Raw genomic sequence first — 20832 nt, forward strand, 5'->3', positions numbered from 1 at the left:
TGGCCCTGACTGTCAGAATCAGCTCCCTTAGAGCAGTGATCTTTGCCTGCAGACACTTCAGTTAAGCAGGAAAACTGGGCACATATAGGCCTGCATCTCTGATGCCTTTTGATATCAGAAATTCTCCTCCCTGCAGGACGGAGATTACTGTCTGAATTGATTCCAAACGAAAGGACTGCATCCTTGGGAATCGTTTCAGATCTCTCAAATCCAAAATGGGTCTGTCGTCCCCATTTGGTTTTCGGACCATAGAAAGATTGGAACAAAGTCTCAATCCTTGATCCTTTGTGGGAACCCCCACAATGACCTCTTGCGACAAAAGTCGCTTTATCGCTAGAAGGAGCGACTGCTTCTCTTCTGGCTTTCTGGGAACACCTGATCTGAGGAAACGAGGAGAGGGACATTCTTGGAACTCCAGTCTGTACCCTAAGGTTACCGTGGAGATCACCCATCTGTCCTGGAAGTCCTTCTGCCAGGGCCCTGAGAGCTGCAGCAGTCTTTCCTCCCACTCGAGCAAGCGGGGCGCCCCTTCATGAAGAGGTCTTAGTGTCTTGCTTAGAAGACCTTTTCCCCCAGGATTTCTTGTGTCCCTGGGGTTGACTCTTGTTTCTTGCCCCATATGGAGGAGACCCTCGTGACTGCCTGGAGGCTGATGCCCCTGGCGCTGGGGAAAGAGTCCGTTTAAAAGAGGGACGCTTACTCTTCTTCTTATCAGGTAAGAGAGTGCTTTTCCCACAGGAGATCATCTTGATATAATTATCCAAGTCCTCTCCAAACAACCTTTCACCACGGAAGGGAAACCCAGCCAGTAGCTTCTTACATGGTGCTTCGGCTGACCAGTTTTTCAACCATAAGATTCTACGTATATGCACCAACCCAAGCAAGAGGCGAGAGGTTTGCACGATAGAATCTCTAATGGCATCAACAGCATAACATAAAGCCGCAGGAAGGTTAGCAAACCCCTGGGCCTGCTGTTCAGGTAATACTTTGATGACCTGTTTAACATGGTCTCTTAAGTATTGACAGACTCCAATCGCTGCTACTGCAGGTTGGGCCACTGATCCTGCTAAAGAGAACACATCTTTCAATAAGAAGTCCATCTTTTTATCCACAGGATCTTTGAGCATCTGAGCGTTGTCTACAGGACAAGTCAGATTACTATTTACAGAGGAAATGGCCGCATCAATGGCCGGTATTCCCCACCTCTTAATAAACTTTTCTTCCATAGGATAAAGTGTAGAAAACTTTTTCGGCGGAAGAAATCGCTTATCTGGGTGATCCCACTCAGAATAAAGCAGCTTTTCAAGTAAATTATGAACAGGAAAAGCATGTGCTGCTTGGAAAGGTTTCAGTGACCCCAAAGCAGAAGAGGTTTCTGTAGTAGTTTCAGGTAGGGACAACTTAAATGTGGAGCGGACCAAACCAGTGAGGATCTGCACTAAGACTTTCTCCTCTTGGGAAGTCGCAGAGGGTCGCTCTCCACCTGAATCCTCCGAAGAGGAACCATCTGTCCCATCCCGATCCTCTGAAAGGGATTCATCTCCTTTATCCCAGAGCTCCTCTGACTGAGGGTCTTGGGAAGCAGAGGAAGGCCTTGTGCGTTTTCTTTCACTGCGTGAAGATGTAATCGCGGCCATTAGCTTTTTCTCTAATCCAGAAATGGTTGAGGAAAAAACTTCTTGTGTAATATACACAGGGGCTGAAGTGCCGGCAGCAGATGTAGCCCCTAACCCCAATGGCTCTCCCTGTCCAGCTGCCCCGGGTCCCTCAGGAGGGGATGGTGTAGCAGACAGGGGGTCCTCAGAACCTGAACGAGACCCCCTAGTGCCTCTGGTTCTTGGGGTGCTTGAACCTCTTCTACCCATAGTGCAAAGCAACAAGGTGTGAGGTATCAAAAGCGAACACTGACTGCTGAGCGATGTAGTCTGGCTAAAAGCCTTGCTACCAAATGCCCAGTCCGGTGTTCTTTAGTAAATGCAGCCTAGGGGAATGCCTGTGTCCCACCTTACATGCGACTGTCAGCTCTGTGTCTCTCCAAAGCTCAGAGCACCTGTACAGTGTGCTTTAAATGGCCATGCTTTCTGGCACTGTGGGCGTCTGGGCACGCTGACGCTGTGCTGACGCCCCGCCCCCCCTTCCCCCCCTCGTTTTTGAAAAAACGAGCGCTTCCCGCGCGAGCCGACCCTTTCTGACAAGCCTGAAGGGAGGTTGGGGGAATAAGGAGGAGGCCGGCAGTGATGGGCCCTGCATCGCAATGCGGCTTCGGTGGCGGCGGCGGCAGCGGCTGTGACAGTGCGGTCTCACCCGCCTTACAGCATACCTGAGCCTTTCCCTAGCCTGGGGGGACCATCCCAGCAGAGAAAACCCCCCACCATCTACCTTTGGAGCTGGAGGAAGAGCTAATGCAGCGGACGCTGAGACAGATCAAGCATGAGAAGGTTTGTGCTCTTGGCAGCCCCCGGTGGTCACAATAGGCACAGCATGCATTCACCTTAAAGGAGAAAAGCCACTAGAATTAAAATTCTGTGGAATCTCCTCTTACCTTATCCAGGCCGCAGGGTTCAGTTTACACAGACCCAGCCTTCGCCTCTCACGGTGGGCTCCGTTTGTGGAAAACCCGTCAGAGACTGGGGCCCCCATCAGTAGGGGGATCCTTCAGTTCTGGGCCTGTAAAGCACCTCGCCAGAAATTAGGAAGTTTAAAGCCATTTTCTGATCCGCGGGTCCAGCTCTCTAAAAAGAGAAGCGTTACAGGTAAAACCTCGTTTCTTCGGACACGAGGCCCGGGTACCATCCAATTCGGCCATGAAAAGACACTTTGAATGGATCCGGTCGCCTGGCTTGCCCCAGTATAGGATCTTAGAATATTCCTTTTGGAGCTTCAGCACAGGACATCTTTACACGTCCAACACCTAAGACACTGGTGTAAAAACTGAGGTATCCCTGGAAGGGGAGGGGTTATATAGGGGGTTGAACTTCCTGATTAGGGTGTGACCAGTGTCCAATACCTAGTGATACCCTATAACCCATCAGTAATTACTGTGGCTCTGTGTCCCGTGATGTCCGAGAAAAGAAATCTTATTTTATTTATTGTCCATCAAGGGATGCAGGAATTCAGGAATGTTTCTATAAAACAGCATCTGTGGAAATCAATACCTGAATAAAGGCTAGATAAAGAGAGGGTAAAGCAAAATATGTAAATTGCCACAAACAAGGGGAATATATTGAGAATCCTCCTGGTGTTGCAGAATAGGACAGATGAGCACCACTAGAAAGAACTGCTACCTGAAGAAACAAGGAGTCAAAGCCAGCAAAAAGTTTGAATGGACACACCATATCCAATTGATAGACTATTCGGCAACCGCAGAAACAAAAGTTAAAGTAAAGTATGGAAAAAAACAAAACATTTATACCTACCTAGGTGGATGCAGCATTGATCTGATGCTGCATCCATCACCACCAGCTCTGCAGCAAGAACTGAGCAATCAAACACTGCTGATCGCTCAATTCTCCCCTACACTCTCAGCAGAGAGCTGTGACTGTCAGTCATCAGCTCTCTGCTCTTCCCCTTCAGTGCTCACTGGAGAGCTGGGCTGTGAAGGGGGCATTAGGTGCTGCCTCAGGCTTTCAGCGGCTTGCTGAGAGGCTGAGCCAGCTGCCAGTCCAGGCATTTGGAGAGATCCCGAGCATATGGTTTGAATCTTTTCAGAGCCTGGACCAGCTCTGTGACATCAGCCAACAGGGAGCTTTAGCCTGCTGTCAGCTGAAAATGGGTCACAGAAGTGCAGAAATAAGTGCAGTCCTGTGACCTACAGAAGTATAGCCAAACAAGCTATACTTCTCCTTTAAAGGATAAGATGACCTTTACAAAGAAAAAAAATTATAAAAAAGCAATTTTTTTTTTTTTACAGGTAAAATAAATATGCATTTTTTTTTTTGTAATGGACCTGTAAAGCATTGCACCCATGATCAGCAGATCGTGGGTGTAATGCTGCGGTCCTGCAGACTGTCTGGCCATACCTCCAATGTGGCCGGGCAGTTGCACTGTGACAGGGAGACTTAATGAACTACCACGGGCCTGTTCTTCACCAGTCTTCAGGTCCCCGGCACCGGCATGTTTAGTGTGGGAAACCAGCCGTGACTCCTTGTGGTTTTACAGCTGGCTTTCCGCTGCGCTGCACTGTGTGAATGGTCCCGCAGCCTCATGGGACCTGTGACGTGTCCCAAGAGGTTGCCAAAAGGTGAACTTCCAATGGGATCACCTACAAAAATGAGGTACCCATTCCCCACCCTCCACAAAAAAAATGCGGGGGAGGAGGACATAAAGCAGAACTTCCCCTTTAGGATGAAGGGTCCTGAATCCTCCTAACCTGAAACTGTGCAACCCTTGCCTGCAAATAACAGAATCTTCCATCGAACAGCAAGGGGTAGGAATCCTAGTCCTATTATTAGGAACATTCTACAGACTAGTGTCAAAATATTTTAGTTGAATAAATCAACACTATTTTAGTCGACTAAAACAAAAAAGCAATTCAGCTGACTAAAATACGACTCAAACTAAAATGCCTTACTCCTCAATGTGGGGATCCTGAAGGCAATACATTGGAGTGGATTTAATAAAGGCAAACAGACTGTGCACCCTGCAAGTGCAGTTGCTTCAGAGCTTAGTAAATGAGGGGAAGATCTGTTGACTTCCATCATCCAATCATGTGCAAGCAAAAAAAATGAAAATGACCTACAGAAGGTTACCCTGACAACTTGGGAAATGTGTTCTGGAAAATGAGAGAGTCAACTGTCAGATGAATACACCCAATAAATAGGCCTTTTTCGAGTGGGAAAGGTGGGGGGGGGGGGGGGTCGGGTGATCCCATTTCCCACCAGAGATCAGTGAAGAGCCTCTAGGACATCTTGGTTCAAAAGAGACCATCTCGATGTCTTGCTTAGGTTCCTGAATCGCTAGCACGGGGGAGGGGGGAGTCAAAAAGGACTGAGAGATCACATGATAACAGGTAACCATGTTAATAGGGAATCCCAAGCAACCCCAAAAAAGAAGGGGGTCTGCTACACATAAGGAAGGGGTCAAAAAGGTCCACAGGGAATATGTTGGGACTTGACGACCCAAGGCTACAAACACTGTGGCATGTGGCAATAAGCTTTTAGATGTTTGCAGAGGACAGAATCTTCAGTATTCCTCGAACTGCTAGAAACTAGAAAACTGACTCTTCCAGGAAAAATCACCAGAGCATTCCACAATAGGGATGGCAGAAAAATAAAAAAAATAAAAACATTAAGGATAGTGCTGTGAGCAGGATTTAGAACTGTAATGCCACATACACGCGAGCGGACTTCTCGGCCGCCTGAACTCCGAAGGACTTTGACGAAGTTCCAACGAAACGGACTTGCCTACACACGATCACACCAAAGTCCGATCGTTTCGAACGTGATGATGTACGACCGGACTAGAATGAGGAAGTTCATAGCCAGTAACCAATAGCTGCCCTTGCGTCGTTTTTGGTCAGTCAGACTAGCATACAGACGAACGTTTTTTTCGATAGGAATCGGGTCCGTCGGAAATATTTGAAACATGTTCTATTTCTAGGTCCGTTGGAATTTTCAACAGAAAAGGTCCGATGAAGCCCACACACGATCGGAATGTCCGACGGAATCATTCCGTCGGACCTTTTCTGCCAGAAAGTCCGCTCGTGTGTACGCAGCATTAGAAGACACTGAAGAATCAGGTCCTTTCTAAAAAGAGATCAGTAGGGACTGATCCATGTAACAATATCCTTATTCTCCAAAAACAATTTATAGACATACACAACCTAAGGTCCCTGTAATTTATTTTTCCTGAAATTGTTTCTTACTGTTTTCAGCATACTTGTAATGTCCTCTATGCGCTTCTGATCTCTCCTTTTTTCTCTCTCTTCAGTTTGTTTGGAACAAGCAGTGCACGTTTGTTGTGGTCATGTGCATTTTCAGGTGCAAGAAGGAGACAGTGTTCCTACATACAGTGGGTCCAAAGAGAACAAAAAACGTAGCCACTCTCTAACAGGGAGTTGAATAACAGCAGCATATAAATAAATAAATAAAATGGAATATGGAAATTTGGAGGATGATTGCAATTAGGGTTGTCCCGATACTGATACTACCGGAAGTCAGCGGGCGGAACTGAAGTGACGCTCTGTGTCGACGTCAGTGGTTGGACAGCGGTTGGCTGAGTGCAAGAAGTACCAAGATGGGCATCGCAGGCAGCCTTTCCTCTCATGGCATCTCAGTACTTGCCCATCAGTGCCCATAAATGCCATCAGTGCCAAATGCCCATAAGTGCTGCCTATCAGGGCCACCTATTAATCCCATCTATCAGTGCCACCCATCAGTCAGTTCTCATCAGTGCCACCTAATCCTATCAGTGCTGCTTAATCAGTGCCACCTATCATTACCCCATCAGTGCTGCATATCAGTGCCACCTAATCTGTATTGCACTTTGAAAACGGTTCACATGACCTAAGAAAAAAAAATAATAATATCGGTATCGGCGAGTATTTGAAAAAAAGTATCAGTACTTGTACTCGGTCTTAAAAAAGTGGCATCAGGACAAACCTAATTGCAATATAAGGTATTTTTGAGTTAAGAACATATACTTTAAAATAATTGTTTTTTTATAAAAGCAGAGTTTAGTGTCACTTTAATATTGTGGGTCAAGAAGTCCCTTAGAAGAAGGATAGGATTGAGAAGAGTCAAGCACCACAAGTCATGAACTGATTTGCAGTAAGGAGTGCAAACTGAAGTGGGATGCCAATTGCAAAGATAGGTTCCTACCCAAGTTGGAATGAGTGGACCCAGGCAGCAGGGAACCCAAACAAACTTGGGAAGATGCACAATGGGGTACAATAATACTAAAGGGGTGAAGAAGGGCAGCTGGAGGAAGTGGCTGACTTAAGGTTCTAAAATGGAAACTTCAGGTCGAGACCTATGTATCCAACCATCTGTGAGCTAAGCTACCTGAGGACCCAGCAAGATCTACAGCAGATCACTTGGGATGGTGGTTAGAGGCACGGTTAGGATTTAATCCACAAAGACATAGAAAGCCATACACCATGAAAAACAAGCATATTTCTGCACCAAGAGTGACAGGTATTTGTATGCAGCCCAGCGGCGGCTGGTGTTTTTTTTTGTTGGGGGGGGCGGCAAACACCCAACCCCCCCCCCCCGCTGTTTTGTTTGCCGGTCGGTCCAGCACTTACCCCATCTAGGCGGGTAGTGGGTGGCGGTCAGCAGCTCAGTGTCCTCTCCTCCATCAGTGAATTCCAGCATGTGGCTGCTCCCAGGCATCCAATAGGATCGCCTGTCCTTTCAGCCAAGGTGTCAATACCTGCTTTCTGATTGGCCAGGAGAAGGATCAGTGTTACAATAGCCTATATTAATTATCTGTTGTAATACACCTGGGTGAGCTGTGAGCGCATTCTCTGCGCCCTGAGCCCACCCTATTTTGAAGCCTATTAAAGCCTCTGGCTCTAATCAGTGCTTCAAAAAGACACCCTGAAAGGGGCCGGACACATGGATAGGGGGAGGAGCCAACCATGCGCCCTCAATGGATGGGGCGCCCCTGATACAGCCGCTTGTACAAATCAATAAGAGACTGCAGCCATACGCTGGTGGTAACTACACATCTGAGCTTTTACTTGCATACAGGGATGGATGGGAGGTCCTGGGAGAAAACAGTCTATGCCAGGATCACGCACAGCCATCCCTGTGGGCAAGTAAACAGTCGAACGTGCAGTTAGGCCCCTTTCACACTGGGGCGGTGGGTGCGTCGGCAGTAAAGCGCCGCTACTTTTACGCTTTACCGTCAATTTCACGGTGCCATTTCTCGGTATTTTAACCCTTTCTCGGCCGCTAGCGGGGGGTAAAAGGGCCCCGCTAGCGGCCGAGAAAGGGTTAAAACCACCGCAAAGCGCTGCTGCAGCAGTGCTGTACCGGCAGTATAGCCGCGGTGCCCCACTGATTTCAATGAGCAGGAGTGGTGTATACACTGCTCCTTCACCGCTCCAAAGATGCTGCTAGCAGGACTTTTTTTAGCGTCCTACCAGCGCACCACTCCAGTGTGAAAGCCCTCGGGGCTTTCACATTGGAAAGACAGCAGCAGCTCTTTTAGGGACCTTTGCAGGCGCTATTTTTAGCACTATAGCGCCTGCAAAGTGCCCCAGTGTGAAAGGGGTCTTACCATCGTTCAATCACAGCTTGTCATTAATTTTGCAGAGGCAGCTTTATACAAACTCCTATCACCCCCAGGTGCTAAAATATTCACATTTTTCACAGTGTATGGCTCTCTGCACCTATGTGAATAATACATACAGGGGTCTGGCTTCAATGCCTTTTGTTTGCCAGTGTTCCAACTTTCCGTAGTCAGCAATATATCCCAATTGTTTAGGAATTTCTGTGTCCCTCAATAAAAAAATAAATAAATAAAAAAAAAACAAAAAACAAAAAAAAAAAAACACAACACCACACACATAAAAGTGTTTTTTTTTTATTTTAAAGTAATTTCAAAATCTGTGTCAAGCAGCTTATAATGAATATCAGTAAACAGAATCACATCTATGCAGGGAAGATCCTTGCTTGCAATCACCATTTCTTTACGTTATTCCACCACCCAAAAGAGGGTCACAGAACCAATACACTCTCAGGCAGGTCATTTCTAGGATATCACAACTAATGTCACTCCATCTGAAAATCACAAACAGCTTGCTGATCAGTTCTGTGTAGAAATATTAGGGTGGTTATACCTATTACAGACATCAACCTGTATCCACCACAATGTTGAATGATAACCTGATTTTGGATAAAGTGGTAAAGAGTTAGGTTTTTAATGCCATTCCCCTACTTCCTGCCATGGTCGCCACATAGAATGTCAGGAAAAATCTGCCAACTGGGGACACAGACAGCAATAGTAATCAGATAGGAGTTCTAATATTTCCCCACTAAAAAAAAAAAAAAAAAAACCTGAGTGGAGATGTATTTCCAAAGCATGCACTTTTCTTCTATTTTCTACTTTACCAAGATAAAATTGAGTTCATAGTATTTCATCCACTCTAATGTGTAAAGACGTGAACTGGACTAACTATACACCCTACTATAAAACTACAAACTATGGTAAAAATTCAGGAAGCAAGAATGACATTGCTTTTATATCTGTCCGATATTACAATAGCTTCCAAATGCCGTTATATCAAAATGCAAATGTAATAATTTCCTGTTAACGATGACTAACCAACAAGGACAACCGGCAAGAAGTCAGCATCATAAAAAGTTTTCAAATGCATATAATGAAACTCACATCTGTTGAATGAAAATCAACACGTATCACATAACGAGTATCAAGCAGAGCAGCAGCAGAAAGTTTGGAGTCTACTAGGAAAGCACAAAGACTATTCCAACAGGCAATATATATCACAAAGGGGTATAGTTATAATGCAGTGAATGTGACATTCACTGTAATACAAAACACAGGCATCAGAAAGATACACTGGCGGTGAATGTCACATTCCCCATTTTAAAATGATAGAAGATCGTTCACTAGGGATGTGTGGTGCAAAGCCCTTCAATAGTTATGAATTGAGATTGTGGCACAATAGCAGTATAACCCAGAATTTTTTATTTTTTTTGAAAAAGCACTGCAGTGCCTAACCCACCACACAGAGAAGATCCCAGCAGACCAAGGGCAGGTATGTAGAAAAATCAGAAGAGGTACAGGAAGAAAAAAAATGTTGTAGATCACCGATCAGTGATTTTACCTGGAAGTGGGAGCTACTTGTCAAAACCAGGTATTCACCCCCCCCCCAAAAAAGTGCCAAATGTGGCATTGGAGGGGGAAGGTTGCAAACAAGCAGAGCTTCTCCTTTAGGGTGGAGCTAGGCCTGTTGGTAAATGTTGGTGATCTGATACAGCAAAATCTAACTGTGTATCCAGGATCTAACTTCCTGTGCACTGATCCTGGGATACTCTGTAAACCATGGCTGCTTCCAGCTCCAACACTGGAGCTCTGCCTCAACCTGCTCATATTCCTAAATGCAATATGTTATACCTCTCTATCCAAAAGACACGTGTACATTTAGGGAGGAGGACTGGTGACTTAAGAGATGAAAGTCAATATTTGCATACTGTGCAATCAGTGGTTTAGAGGTTTTTCAGAAAACCTGCACTGGGCGAAGTATGGGGGAAGTCTTTGTTGATGGGTTATGAAAATTCTAGCTGCTTGGCTGTTTTTTTGCTTTAATAATTTCTGATTTACTGTACAAGGATACAAAAGGTGACATCAGAGAAAAGTCAGAACTCCCGATCACACATGGGACAATTACATGCAGTCAGGGGCAGATGAGTGCCCATGAACTGTCTGCATCTAGGGGTGCACATTCATTGCTAACTGAAGGTAACCTCTCAACATGTCATCACATGTGGACAGTATTGGTCTGTCATTGATCTGTACAGTTTTCCCGACTGATCAGAAAAACCTAACAATGCCCATTGTAGAAATACACTGATCTGGGCAGCGTGTAGTCCCAATTGGCTGTGTGCACGAGCCTTATCTATTCGTTTCTGAGTGATAACCAAGAAAAACTACAGCGAGGAAAAAAAGTATTTGATCCCCTGCTGATTTTGTACGTTTGTCCACTGACAAAGAAATGATCAGTCTGTAATTTTAACAGTGAGAGACAGAATAACAAAAATATCCAGAAAAATGCATTTCAAAAAAGTTATGAATTGTTTTGCATTTTAATGAGTAAAATAACCATTTGATCCCCTATCAGCAAGATTTCTGGCTTCCAGGTGTCTTCTATATAAGTAACGAGCTGAGATTAGGAGCACTCTCTTAAAGGAGTGCTCCTAATCTCAGCTTGTTATCTGTATAAAAAAAAGACACCTGTCCACAGAAGCAATCAGATTCCAATCTCTCCACCATGGCCAAGACCAAAGAGCTGTACAAGGATGTCGGGGACAGGATTGTAGACCTACACAAGGCTGGAATACAAGACCATCGCCAAGCAGCTTGGTGAGAGGGTGACAACAGTTGGTGCGATTATTCGGAAATGGAAGAAACACAAAATAACTGTCAATCTCCCTCGGTCTGGGGCTCCATGCGAGATTTTACATCGTGGAGTTTTAATGATCATGAGAATGGTGGGGAATCAGCCCAGAACTACATGGGAGAATCTTGTCAATGATCTCAAGACAGCTGGGACCATAGTCACCAAGAAAACAATTGGTAACACAGTACACCAGGGATATGCAATTAGCAGACCTCCAGCTGTTACAAAACTACAAGTCCCATCATGCCTCTGCCTCTGGGTGTCATGCTTGTGGCTGAGTCTTGCTATGCCTCAAGGGACTTGTAGTTCTGCAACAGCTGGAGGTCCACTAATTGCATATCCTTACAGTACACCATGAAGGACTGCTCAAGAAAGCACATGTACAGGCCTGTCTGAAGTTTTCTAATGAACATCTGAATGATTCAGAGGAGAACTGGGTGAAAGTGTTGTGATCAGATGAGACCAAAATCAAACTCTTTGGCATCAACTCAACTCGTCGTGTTTGGAGGAGGAACGCTGCCTATGACCCCAAGAACACCATCCCTATCGTCAACATGGAGGTAGAAACATTATGCTTTGGGGGTGTTTTACTAAGGGGACAGGACAACTTCACTGCATCAAAGGGACGATGAATGGGACCACGTACCCTCAAATTTTGGTTAAGAACCTCCTTCCCTCAGCCAGGGCATTGAAAATGGGTCTTAGATGGGTATTCCAGCATGACATTGACCCAAAATACATGGCCAAGGCAACAAAGGAGTGGCTTAAGAAGAAGCACATTAAAGTGGGGTTCCACCCAAAAAAACAAAAATACCTGAAAAATTCTAAAAAACAAAAAAACATTTGGATTTTTTTTTTTTTTTTACCTCTAAATGCCTGTTGCTAGATGGTCCCTCGTAGTCTGCCTCTTCCTTTGCCTGGGCTGGTGACATCACTGCCCCCTCGACACAGGAAGGGCTCGGCTCTACTCCCTCCCTCCTGTCAATCATCTGGGACCCATTACAGGTCCAAGGTGATTGAGCGGCCAATCACGACGCGCGGCGCCGCTCGCGCATGCGCAGAGGGTGCCAGGCTGTGAAGCCACAGCCCGGCGCCCACAGTTGAAATGCCGGCGCCGATGAGCGGAGGGGGGGGGGGGGGACAAGCGGGGCTTCCATCCCCCGCATTGGGACAGGTAAGTGTCCAATTAAAAGTCAGCAGCTGCAGTATTTGTAGCTGCTGACTTTTATTTATTTATTTATTTTAATGGACCCCCTGGGTGGAACTCCTCTTTAAGGTCATGGAGTGGCATAGCCAATCCCCCAGACCTTAATCCCATGGATGGAGCTGAAAGGGGTTGTAAACCCTCATGTTTTTTCACCTTAATGCATTAATGTGAAAAACCTTTTTTAGTGTTGCAGCCCCCCCCCCATTTTACTTACCTGGATGCTGTCATCCTCTGTCCAGGAACGAGCACACCATCTGTAGCTGGTGTCTCGTGTCCCGATTGGATACAATGCCTTGCAAAAGTATTCACTCCCCTTGGCTTTTTACCTATTTTGTTACATTACAGCCTTTAGCTCAATGTTTTTTTTTAATCTGAATTATATGTGATGGCTAAGAACGCAATAGTCTAAGTGCCGGTTCACACGGGAGCGACTTGTCAGGCGACCTAGTCGCCTCCCGTTCTGTACAATGGAACCATTCTAATCAGAGCGACGCAAGTCGCTCCGACTTAGAAAAAGGTTCCTGTACTTCTTTTGGGGCGACTTGAGGCGACTTGCATAGACTTCTATATAGAAGTCGTTTTGCAAGTCGCCGCCCCTGTCGTGTGCAGGTCGCCTAGGTGAGGCGACCTGCAAGTCGTGCCGCCCCTAGTGTGAACCGAGCCTTAGTTGGTGAAGTAAAATTAGAAAAATGTATACATAAAACTATTTTTCAGAAATAAAAAACTGATAATTGGCAAGTGCGTATGTATTCACCCCCTTTGTTATGAAGCCCATAAAAAGCTCTGGTGCAACCAATTACCTTCAGAAGTCACATAATTAGTGAAATGATGTCCACCTTTGTGCAATCTAAGTGTCACATGATATGTTCATTACATATACACACCTTTTTGAAAGGCCCCAGAGGCTGCAACACCTAAGCAAGAGGCACCACTAAACAAACACATAGGACGACAATAAGCTGTACGCTCTATAGAGTTGGGCTTTATGGCAGAGTGGCCAGAAGAAAGCCATTACTTTCAGCAAAAAACAAAATGGCATGTTTTGAGTTTGCGAAAAGGCATGTGGGAGACTCCCAAAATGTATGGAGGAACGTGCTCTGGTCTGATGAGACTAAAAATGTACTTTTTGGCCATCAAAGAAAATGCTATGTCTGGCGCAAACCCAACACATCACATCACCCAAAGAACACCATCCCCAGTGAAACATGGTGGTGGCAGCATCATGCTGTGGGGAAGTTTTTCAGCAGTCGGGACTGGGAAACTGGTCAGAGTTGAGGGAAAGATGGATGGTGCTAAATACAGGGATATTTTTGAGCAAAACCTGTACCACTCTGTGTGTGATTTGAGGCTAGGACGAAGATTCATCTTCCAGCAGGACAATGACCCCAAACACACTGCTAAAGCAACACTTGAGTGGTTTAAGGAGAAACATGTAAATGTGTTGGAATGGCCTAGTCAAAGCCCAGACCTCAATCCAATAGAAAATCTTTGGTCAGACTTAAAGATTGCTGACTCAATCTTCACAAGCGCAAACCATCCAACTTGAAGGAGCTGGAGCAGTTTTGCAAGGAGGAATGGGCAAAAATCCCAGTGGTAAACTGTGGCAAGCTCATAGAGACTTATCCAAAGCGACTTGGAGCTGTGATAGCCAAAAAAGGTGGCTCTACAAAGTATTGACTTTAGGGGGGTGAATAGTTATGCACATTGACTTTTTCTGTTATTTTGTCCTATTTGTTTGCTTCACAATAAAAAAAAAAAAAAAAATCTTCAAAAGTTGTGGGCATGTTCTATAAATTAAATGATGCAAATCCTTAAACAATCCATGTTAATTCCAGGTCGTGAGGCAACTAAACACGAAAAATGCCAAGGGGGTGAATACTTTTGCAAGGCACTGTAGATTGATAGCAGCGCAGCCATTGGCTCCCGCTGTCAATCAAGTCCAACGACGCGGCGCTGGGGGCAGGGCCGAGTCCTGCATTCTGTGTGAATGGACACAGATGCGGGACTCAGGAGCGCGCTCGCACGGGTGTCCACCAAGGAGAGCGTTTCTCCAACGTGGACACTCGATGCGGGGAGGAGCCACGTTTCTCCAACGTGGACACTCGATGCGGGGAGGAGCCACCAGCGCTGCCGCGGGACCACAGGAGATAAGTAGAACATGTTTGTTATTAAAAAAAAAAAAAAAAAAACACACACGGAGGGTTTACAACCCCTTGAAGGTTCCAGTTACCAAACGTCAGCCTCAAAACCTTAATGACTTGGAAAGGATCTGCAAAGAGGAGTGTGACAAAATCCCTCCTGAGATGTGTGCTAACCTGGTGGCCAACTACAAGAAACGTCTGACCTCTGTGATTGTCAACAAGGGTTTTGCCACCAAGTACTAAGTCATGTTTTGCGAAGGGGTCAAATACTCATTTCACTCATTATAATGCAAATCAATTTATAACTTTTTGAAATGCCTTTTGCTGGATCCGCATGGATGAGCATGAATGAGCACAGATCAGCGCTGTGGGCACATCAGATCCAGCCCACAGCGCTGCTGCACCGGGCTCCCTCCTCTCCTCACATGCTGTACTGATCTGTGTGAGGAGAGGAGAGGAGAGGAGCTCCGGTTTGCTGACAACCGATCGCTCCATCACTGGATGCTGTCATTGGCCCTTTTCCCCCGTTCCGCTATGTGCCGGGTCCGGAGGTCCCGCGTGGGAGCACGATTCTGGGAGGGCGTACAATGACATCCTCCCAGAGTTATCGTCCGCTCTGTAGCCATCATTCAGCTATGGCCCAGTCGACAAGTGGTTGTAGACTGATCACTTCTTTGTCAGTGGGAATACGTACAAAATCAGCAGGGGATCAAATACTTTTTTTCCCTCATCATATACTGTGTATCATGTTCTCAAAGTCACATACTGCAAAGTTTTATTCTCTACTATACACCTGAATCATTCACCAAACTGCCTGAGCAATTACCCAGTGTACATTCTATGAGAGCACAGCAGAAGTGTGTCATTACTGCACATTAATCACCCAACATCAAACCCTGCTGGCCATTTCACATGGAGGAGTTAAACGCACAGCTCGTCAATCACATTTGCAGAAACGATCATGCCTTTGTTAGACTTTTTCACCTAAAAGACCCAAATGCAGAATAACAAGCTACATTCAAGTCTGTGCGATTCAATATGCAATAAAAATATTGTTTTTACATTTGCCAGGATTTGTAAAGCACCATTAAAAGCATTATTGGTATTATTAAAGTATAACTAAAGACAAAATGTTTTATTTAATTTGGATAAAGGGGTGATAGACTAGAAAACCTGTCAGTTTTTATTGTTGTCTGTGCCCCCGTAAAAGGCCCATACACACGATAGGACTTTTTGACAACAACCATGCAAATTAGCTGTTTTAAGGGAACATCTTACCGTGTGTATGCTCCATTGGACAAATGTTGGCTGTGCAAACAGACAAACATTCCGGCAACAAAAGTCCTATGGTGCAAAATCCTATCGTGTGTGCACAAGGAAATAGGACTTTAGTCCAAAGTACAAACACGCATACTCAGAACCAATGTAAAAGATCAGACAACAATACAGAAGTTGACTAAACGGTGGCGGTAAAGAGCTGAAAAACCACGTGATTTGGTGAAAGTTGGCTGAAAAAGTCCTGCCGTGTGTATGCTTAATTAGTTTATGGCCAACGCCCTTTGTACAAAAATCCACGGGAAAGTTTGTACAAAGTCCGATCGTGTGTATGGGCTTTTAGAGATATTCACTCTCTCCATTTGTCTTGTTTACCATTATCAATGAAAGTAAAAGGAAAACTCACATTTTGGGATGTCTCCAGAAATGTAAAATCTTCCAATGGGGACACTAGTTCTGGTGGACTGGGGGTCCCCAAGATATTCCCTCAATTTGCAGGGATTTCTTCTCACTTCCTGTTTTGGCTATGGGACAGGAAGTGAAAGTAAATCTCCCCAATGGGGCACAGGGGGCAAAACATATGACCCTCCCTTATTCTATCCAAAATGAAGAAAAAAAAAAAAGGAAGAAGGTTTTGCCTATAGTTCTACTTCCTCATGTACATAGGCTTCTGAAAATAAGCAGCATTTTTTTCTGCCAAAATTTACAGCAAAAAATGCCTGTTACAATATGTATGTAGTCCTCTGACATAACAAAGTCCAATGCAGCCCTAATCTGATGTGAGGACATCGAGGGACAGTCCACTGCTAGAGCATAGGGGAGAAATGGAGAGCGCCGGTTGCTGAGACAGTGGGAGATCAGGCAAGAAATAAAAAAACTGTTCCTGGTCAGAAGTTTAAAGGGGTCCCTAGACCCCTTTAGGCGACAAATTTAATGCATTGTGATGGCCACGCGATAAACTGCACGACAATCACGGCAAAACGGCACTGCATTTTAGGTGCCATTGAAAATAACAGCACCTGAAGGTGTGTTTTGCCATTGCAGAGCGTTCTGTGATTGCAAGCAGAATCGCAGCAATCCCAAAAGGCCCAGGTGCGAATGCAGCCTTAAGCTGGGTACATATGGATCGAAAGTCGGTCAGTTCAGCCAGATTCCAATCTGTGTGTACCCCTCCTGGTTTGACAGAAGGCAATCTCTTGTGTGGATGCAGTGTTTTTTTTCCCCCTCATTCAGCCTGCTGGTTGAAAAAAGAAAACAAAAAAAAAAACTCACAGTGTGTCCCCCCCAGCTTAACCACTTCCGGACCGCTCACCGTTAATATACGTCGGTCTTTAACAATAAATACCATTGTTATCGCAGCAGATAGCGGTCCGCTTTAAGATAAAAATGGTCTCTGCGGCAGGTTAAAATTACTTTTAAAATCGGCGGCGGAAGAGGTGCACCTCCTCCCGCCGCATCCCAGTCCTCTCCGACGCTTACCGGAATCCATTGTAGTGGTGGAGACGATGGTATGCTGTCCCATGATAGGCAGGAAGTCGAGTGAGGGAATGATGCCCCTCCACTCGACTCCATACCATTGGATGACAGCAGCAACGTCAAACGTCACTTCCGCCCAACAGCCTTAAATGGCCTTTTGTTTTGTTTTGTTTTTTTTCTTACTTTGAAATGTAAATATGAGATCTGAGATCTTTTTGACCACAGATCTCACATTAAAGAGGTCCTGTCATGCTTATTTTTCTTTTACAAGGGATGTTTACATTCCTTGTGATAGGAATAAAAGTGATGCAAATGTTTTTGGTTTTTTTTTTGTTTTTTAAAGGACAGAAAAAAAAAAAAAAAAAGGAAGTAGTAAAATAAAGGAAAAAAAAAAATTTAAAGCGAATGCATCCGAAAGTCACGCCCACATATTAAAAACTGTGTTCACGTGAGGTATTGCAATGATCATTAGAGCAAGAGACATAATTCTAGCCCTAGATCTCCTCTGTAACTCAAAACTGGTAACCTGTAGAAATGTTTAAACGTCGCTTATGAAGATTTTTAATTGTCAAAGTTTGTCGCCATTCCACGAGCGGGTGCAATTTTGAAGCGTGACATGTTGGGTATCACAATTTACTCGGCATAACATCATTTTTCACAATATAGAAAAAAAAAAAAAAAATTGGACTAACTTTACTGTGTCCTTATTTTTTTTTTTTATAATGAAAAAGTATTTCTTCCCCAAAAAATTGCGTTTGTAAGACTACTGTGCAAATACGGTGTGACAAAGTATTGCAACGACCGCCATTTTATTCTCTAGGGTGTCTAAAAAAATATATATAATGTTTGGGAGTTCTAAGTAATTTTCTAGCAAAAAAAAAAAAAAAAAAAAAAAAAAAAACAGATTTTAACTTGTAAACAACACATGTCAAAAATAGGCCTGGTCTTTAAGTGGTTAAACAAGCATTTGTACTGTCCCCGGAGATGGGCTTTAAGAAAATACGGTGGGTGCTTTCTCAGTCCCTGATCTTTTATCCAATGCCCAGCAAAACCACAAAAGTATTTTCGGTTTCTGTATGACTGAGGTGTCATCCTTTCAGAATGAACCAATCAGAGAGAGCCACATAAAGATGATAAACATCGTCAGATGTTCTTTTATTTATTCCACATACACACAACCATAAATCTAAAACAGAAACATCCAGTTTTACTCATGGTATTTCCCACTACTGCCAACATTCTTTATCTACAGTGGCCATACACTCTTCAATTCTGTTATCTGATTGGTGGGAGACTCAATTAAAGTAATTGAATCTGCAAATAGCCATAACCTGCCTTCTGATCAGGTTTGATTTAATCGATCAGAAGATTATAGGTTGTTTTGCATCAGTCATCAAGACTGAGATGCTTCGGTGATTAACTTGATTGTATTTCCATCGATCAATTACCAGATCATATGGTGAAAGCAGAGACACGATGGATAACTTACAATCGTATCTTATCTCCCAACTTTAATCAAATTTCACTCGTCTATCTTATCGATCAATTGAGTTGCCAACTATAGATCAATTATTCGTATTGGGACTGATCTCAGGAAGGAAGTTGGTTTCTTAAGTTTGTATGGTCACTATATAAAGAGATAAAAGGTGTGTACAATAGTGAAAGTAAGCAATGGAGTAAGATCTGGGATCCCCCCACCTACACACAATCAAATCCAGGAAAAGTTCAGTCCTATAGTGCAACCCTCGTATTACACAAAGCCCAGGTAATCCCTGCCAACACACGTCTTAGGAGATGTCATCACACAATAAACACAACACAGAAATGGGTCATCACATCCATACAGTCTACAGGACACAAACTGAAAGCATTGTATCACTCACACACACCAGTGACACCCCGACAATACATACACACCGACCACAGCACACAAGCCGCCTCCCCCGTCCCCTCTATTACCGGGGCTCTTCAAGTTGTAGCGAGCCTCCATGACTGTCTGACAGCGCCGGCCAAATCCCCCGCCCTAGATCCGCCCACCCACGTCATGCCGCATCGCCCCAGCCACGTCACTAAAGTGTGGCTACGGAGTGGGCGGGGTTTGAGACTGCGCTGAATGCAAATCAGGAAGTTTCCCTGCGCATAGTGGGGCTGCGAGTGAGAGCACGTGACAGGCTAGCTGTCATTCAGGACGAAGCGCAATGCTCAGAGAAGCACCGCTGATCGATCAAATACATTCACTGTGCTCGCCGTTTTTAAAGTGGTATTGAAGTAGTTCTACAGCCTAAACATTTTTTATTTCAAAGCAGTAGTAAAGTCCGCTTTCTGATGTTTACCTACAGGTAAGCCGATACTAGTCTTACCATAGTTGCCAACATTGTAAAAAAAATTTTTGGGACATTTTTTTGGCTGTAGGCGGAGTCACACTATAATTAGGGGGCAGGGGCATGTGTTTGTAGGCATGGCATAGGGAAAAGAAAAAATGGCGCGCAAATCGCGCTGCGCAAAACCATGGGTGTGGTTTAGGGGAAATAGTGGACGTGGCTTAAACAGGTGTGGGTCAAATGGGGTGTGGTTAGAGTCTGAGATGAATGAGGGGGAAAGGGGGGTAGAGGGAGAGGGATGGAGGGACAGCAGACCCAGATCCTACCCCACAATAGCAATGTGTATCAAAGTTAAACAATCAGCAGATAAAGATACTCCAAACACCTGGTGTAGGCACTTCAATCATCCTGGCACCATGGTTGTTATGGTGTCGGGATGATTAAAGCGCATTATTTCTATTACTACATTGTAATATAAAATGAAATCATTCAACTCAGCATAATGCAGAATCAGTGGAACCCCTGAGCGTGTAACCTGCCACCAGAGGCCATCAGATTCCCTCAGCAGAGTCCGTCCTTACATCAGGCCCCCCCAGCAGAGTCCATCCTTACATCAGGTGCCCCCAGCAGAGTCCGTCCTTACATCAGGCATTCCCAGCGGAGTGCCTCCTTACATTAGGTGTCCCCAGGACAGTACCTCTTACATCAGGTGTCCCCAGTACAGTACCTCTTACATCAGGTGTCCCCAGCGGAGTGCCTCTTCTTACATCAGTTGTCCTCAGTGGAGTGCCTCTTATATCAGGTGTCCCCAGTGGAGTGCCTCTTACATCAGGTGTGCCCAGCGGAGTTCCTCTTACATCAGGTGTCCCCAGCGGAGTGCCTCAAATCAGTGCCCCCAGCGGAGTGTTGGCTGCAGACGGAGTGTTGGCTGCAGTCTAGCTACATCTCCTCAAGAGTGGTGACAAGGGGGAAGAGGTGTGTGGGTGGAGGCATGGTGACTTGGGGTGTTACAGGCTGACTTGGGGAAGGGTGGAGGCATGATGGTGACCTGGGGGGTGCAGGCATGGTGGTGACTAGGCCGGAGGGGGTGCAGGCATGGTGATGACTAGGCCGGAGGGGGTGCAGGCATGGTGGTGACTTGGGGGAGGGGGTGCAGGCATGGTGGTGACTTGGGGGAGGGGGTGCAGGCATGGGGGTAGGGGGGTGCAGGCATGGTATTGACATGGGGGGAGGCGGGTGCAGGCATGGTGTTGTCATGGGGGGAGGCGGGTGTTGACATGGGGTAAGGGGTGCAGGTATGGTGACATGGGGGAGGGGGGCAGGTAA

At 45.3% G+C, this 20832-nt stretch overlaps 1 protein-coding gene across 1 annotated transcript in view; it reads right to left on the reverse strand.

Moving 5' to 3' along the window:
- Positions 1-19274, reverse strand: part of UBE2J1 (ubiquitin conjugating enzyme E2 J1) — a 73901-nt gene extending 54627 nt beyond the window's left edge. Inside the window, exon 1 of the mRNA XM_073626928.1 lies at positions 19145-19274. Within this exon, the coding sequence (XP_073483029.1) occupies positions 19145-19175 (31 nt within the window). The 5' untranslated portion in view covers positions 19176-19274. The remainder of the gene's footprint in view (positions 1-19144) is intronic.
- Positions 19275-20832: the final 1558 nt, after the last annotated feature.

The sequence above is a fragment of the Aquarana catesbeiana genome, linkage group LG04, assembly GCF_042186555.1.
Source record: "Aquarana catesbeiana isolate 2022-GZ linkage group LG04, ASM4218655v1, whole genome shotgun sequence".
Classification (NCBI taxonomy): domain Eukaryota; kingdom Metazoa; phylum Chordata; class Amphibia; order Anura; family Ranidae; genus Aquarana; species Aquarana catesbeiana.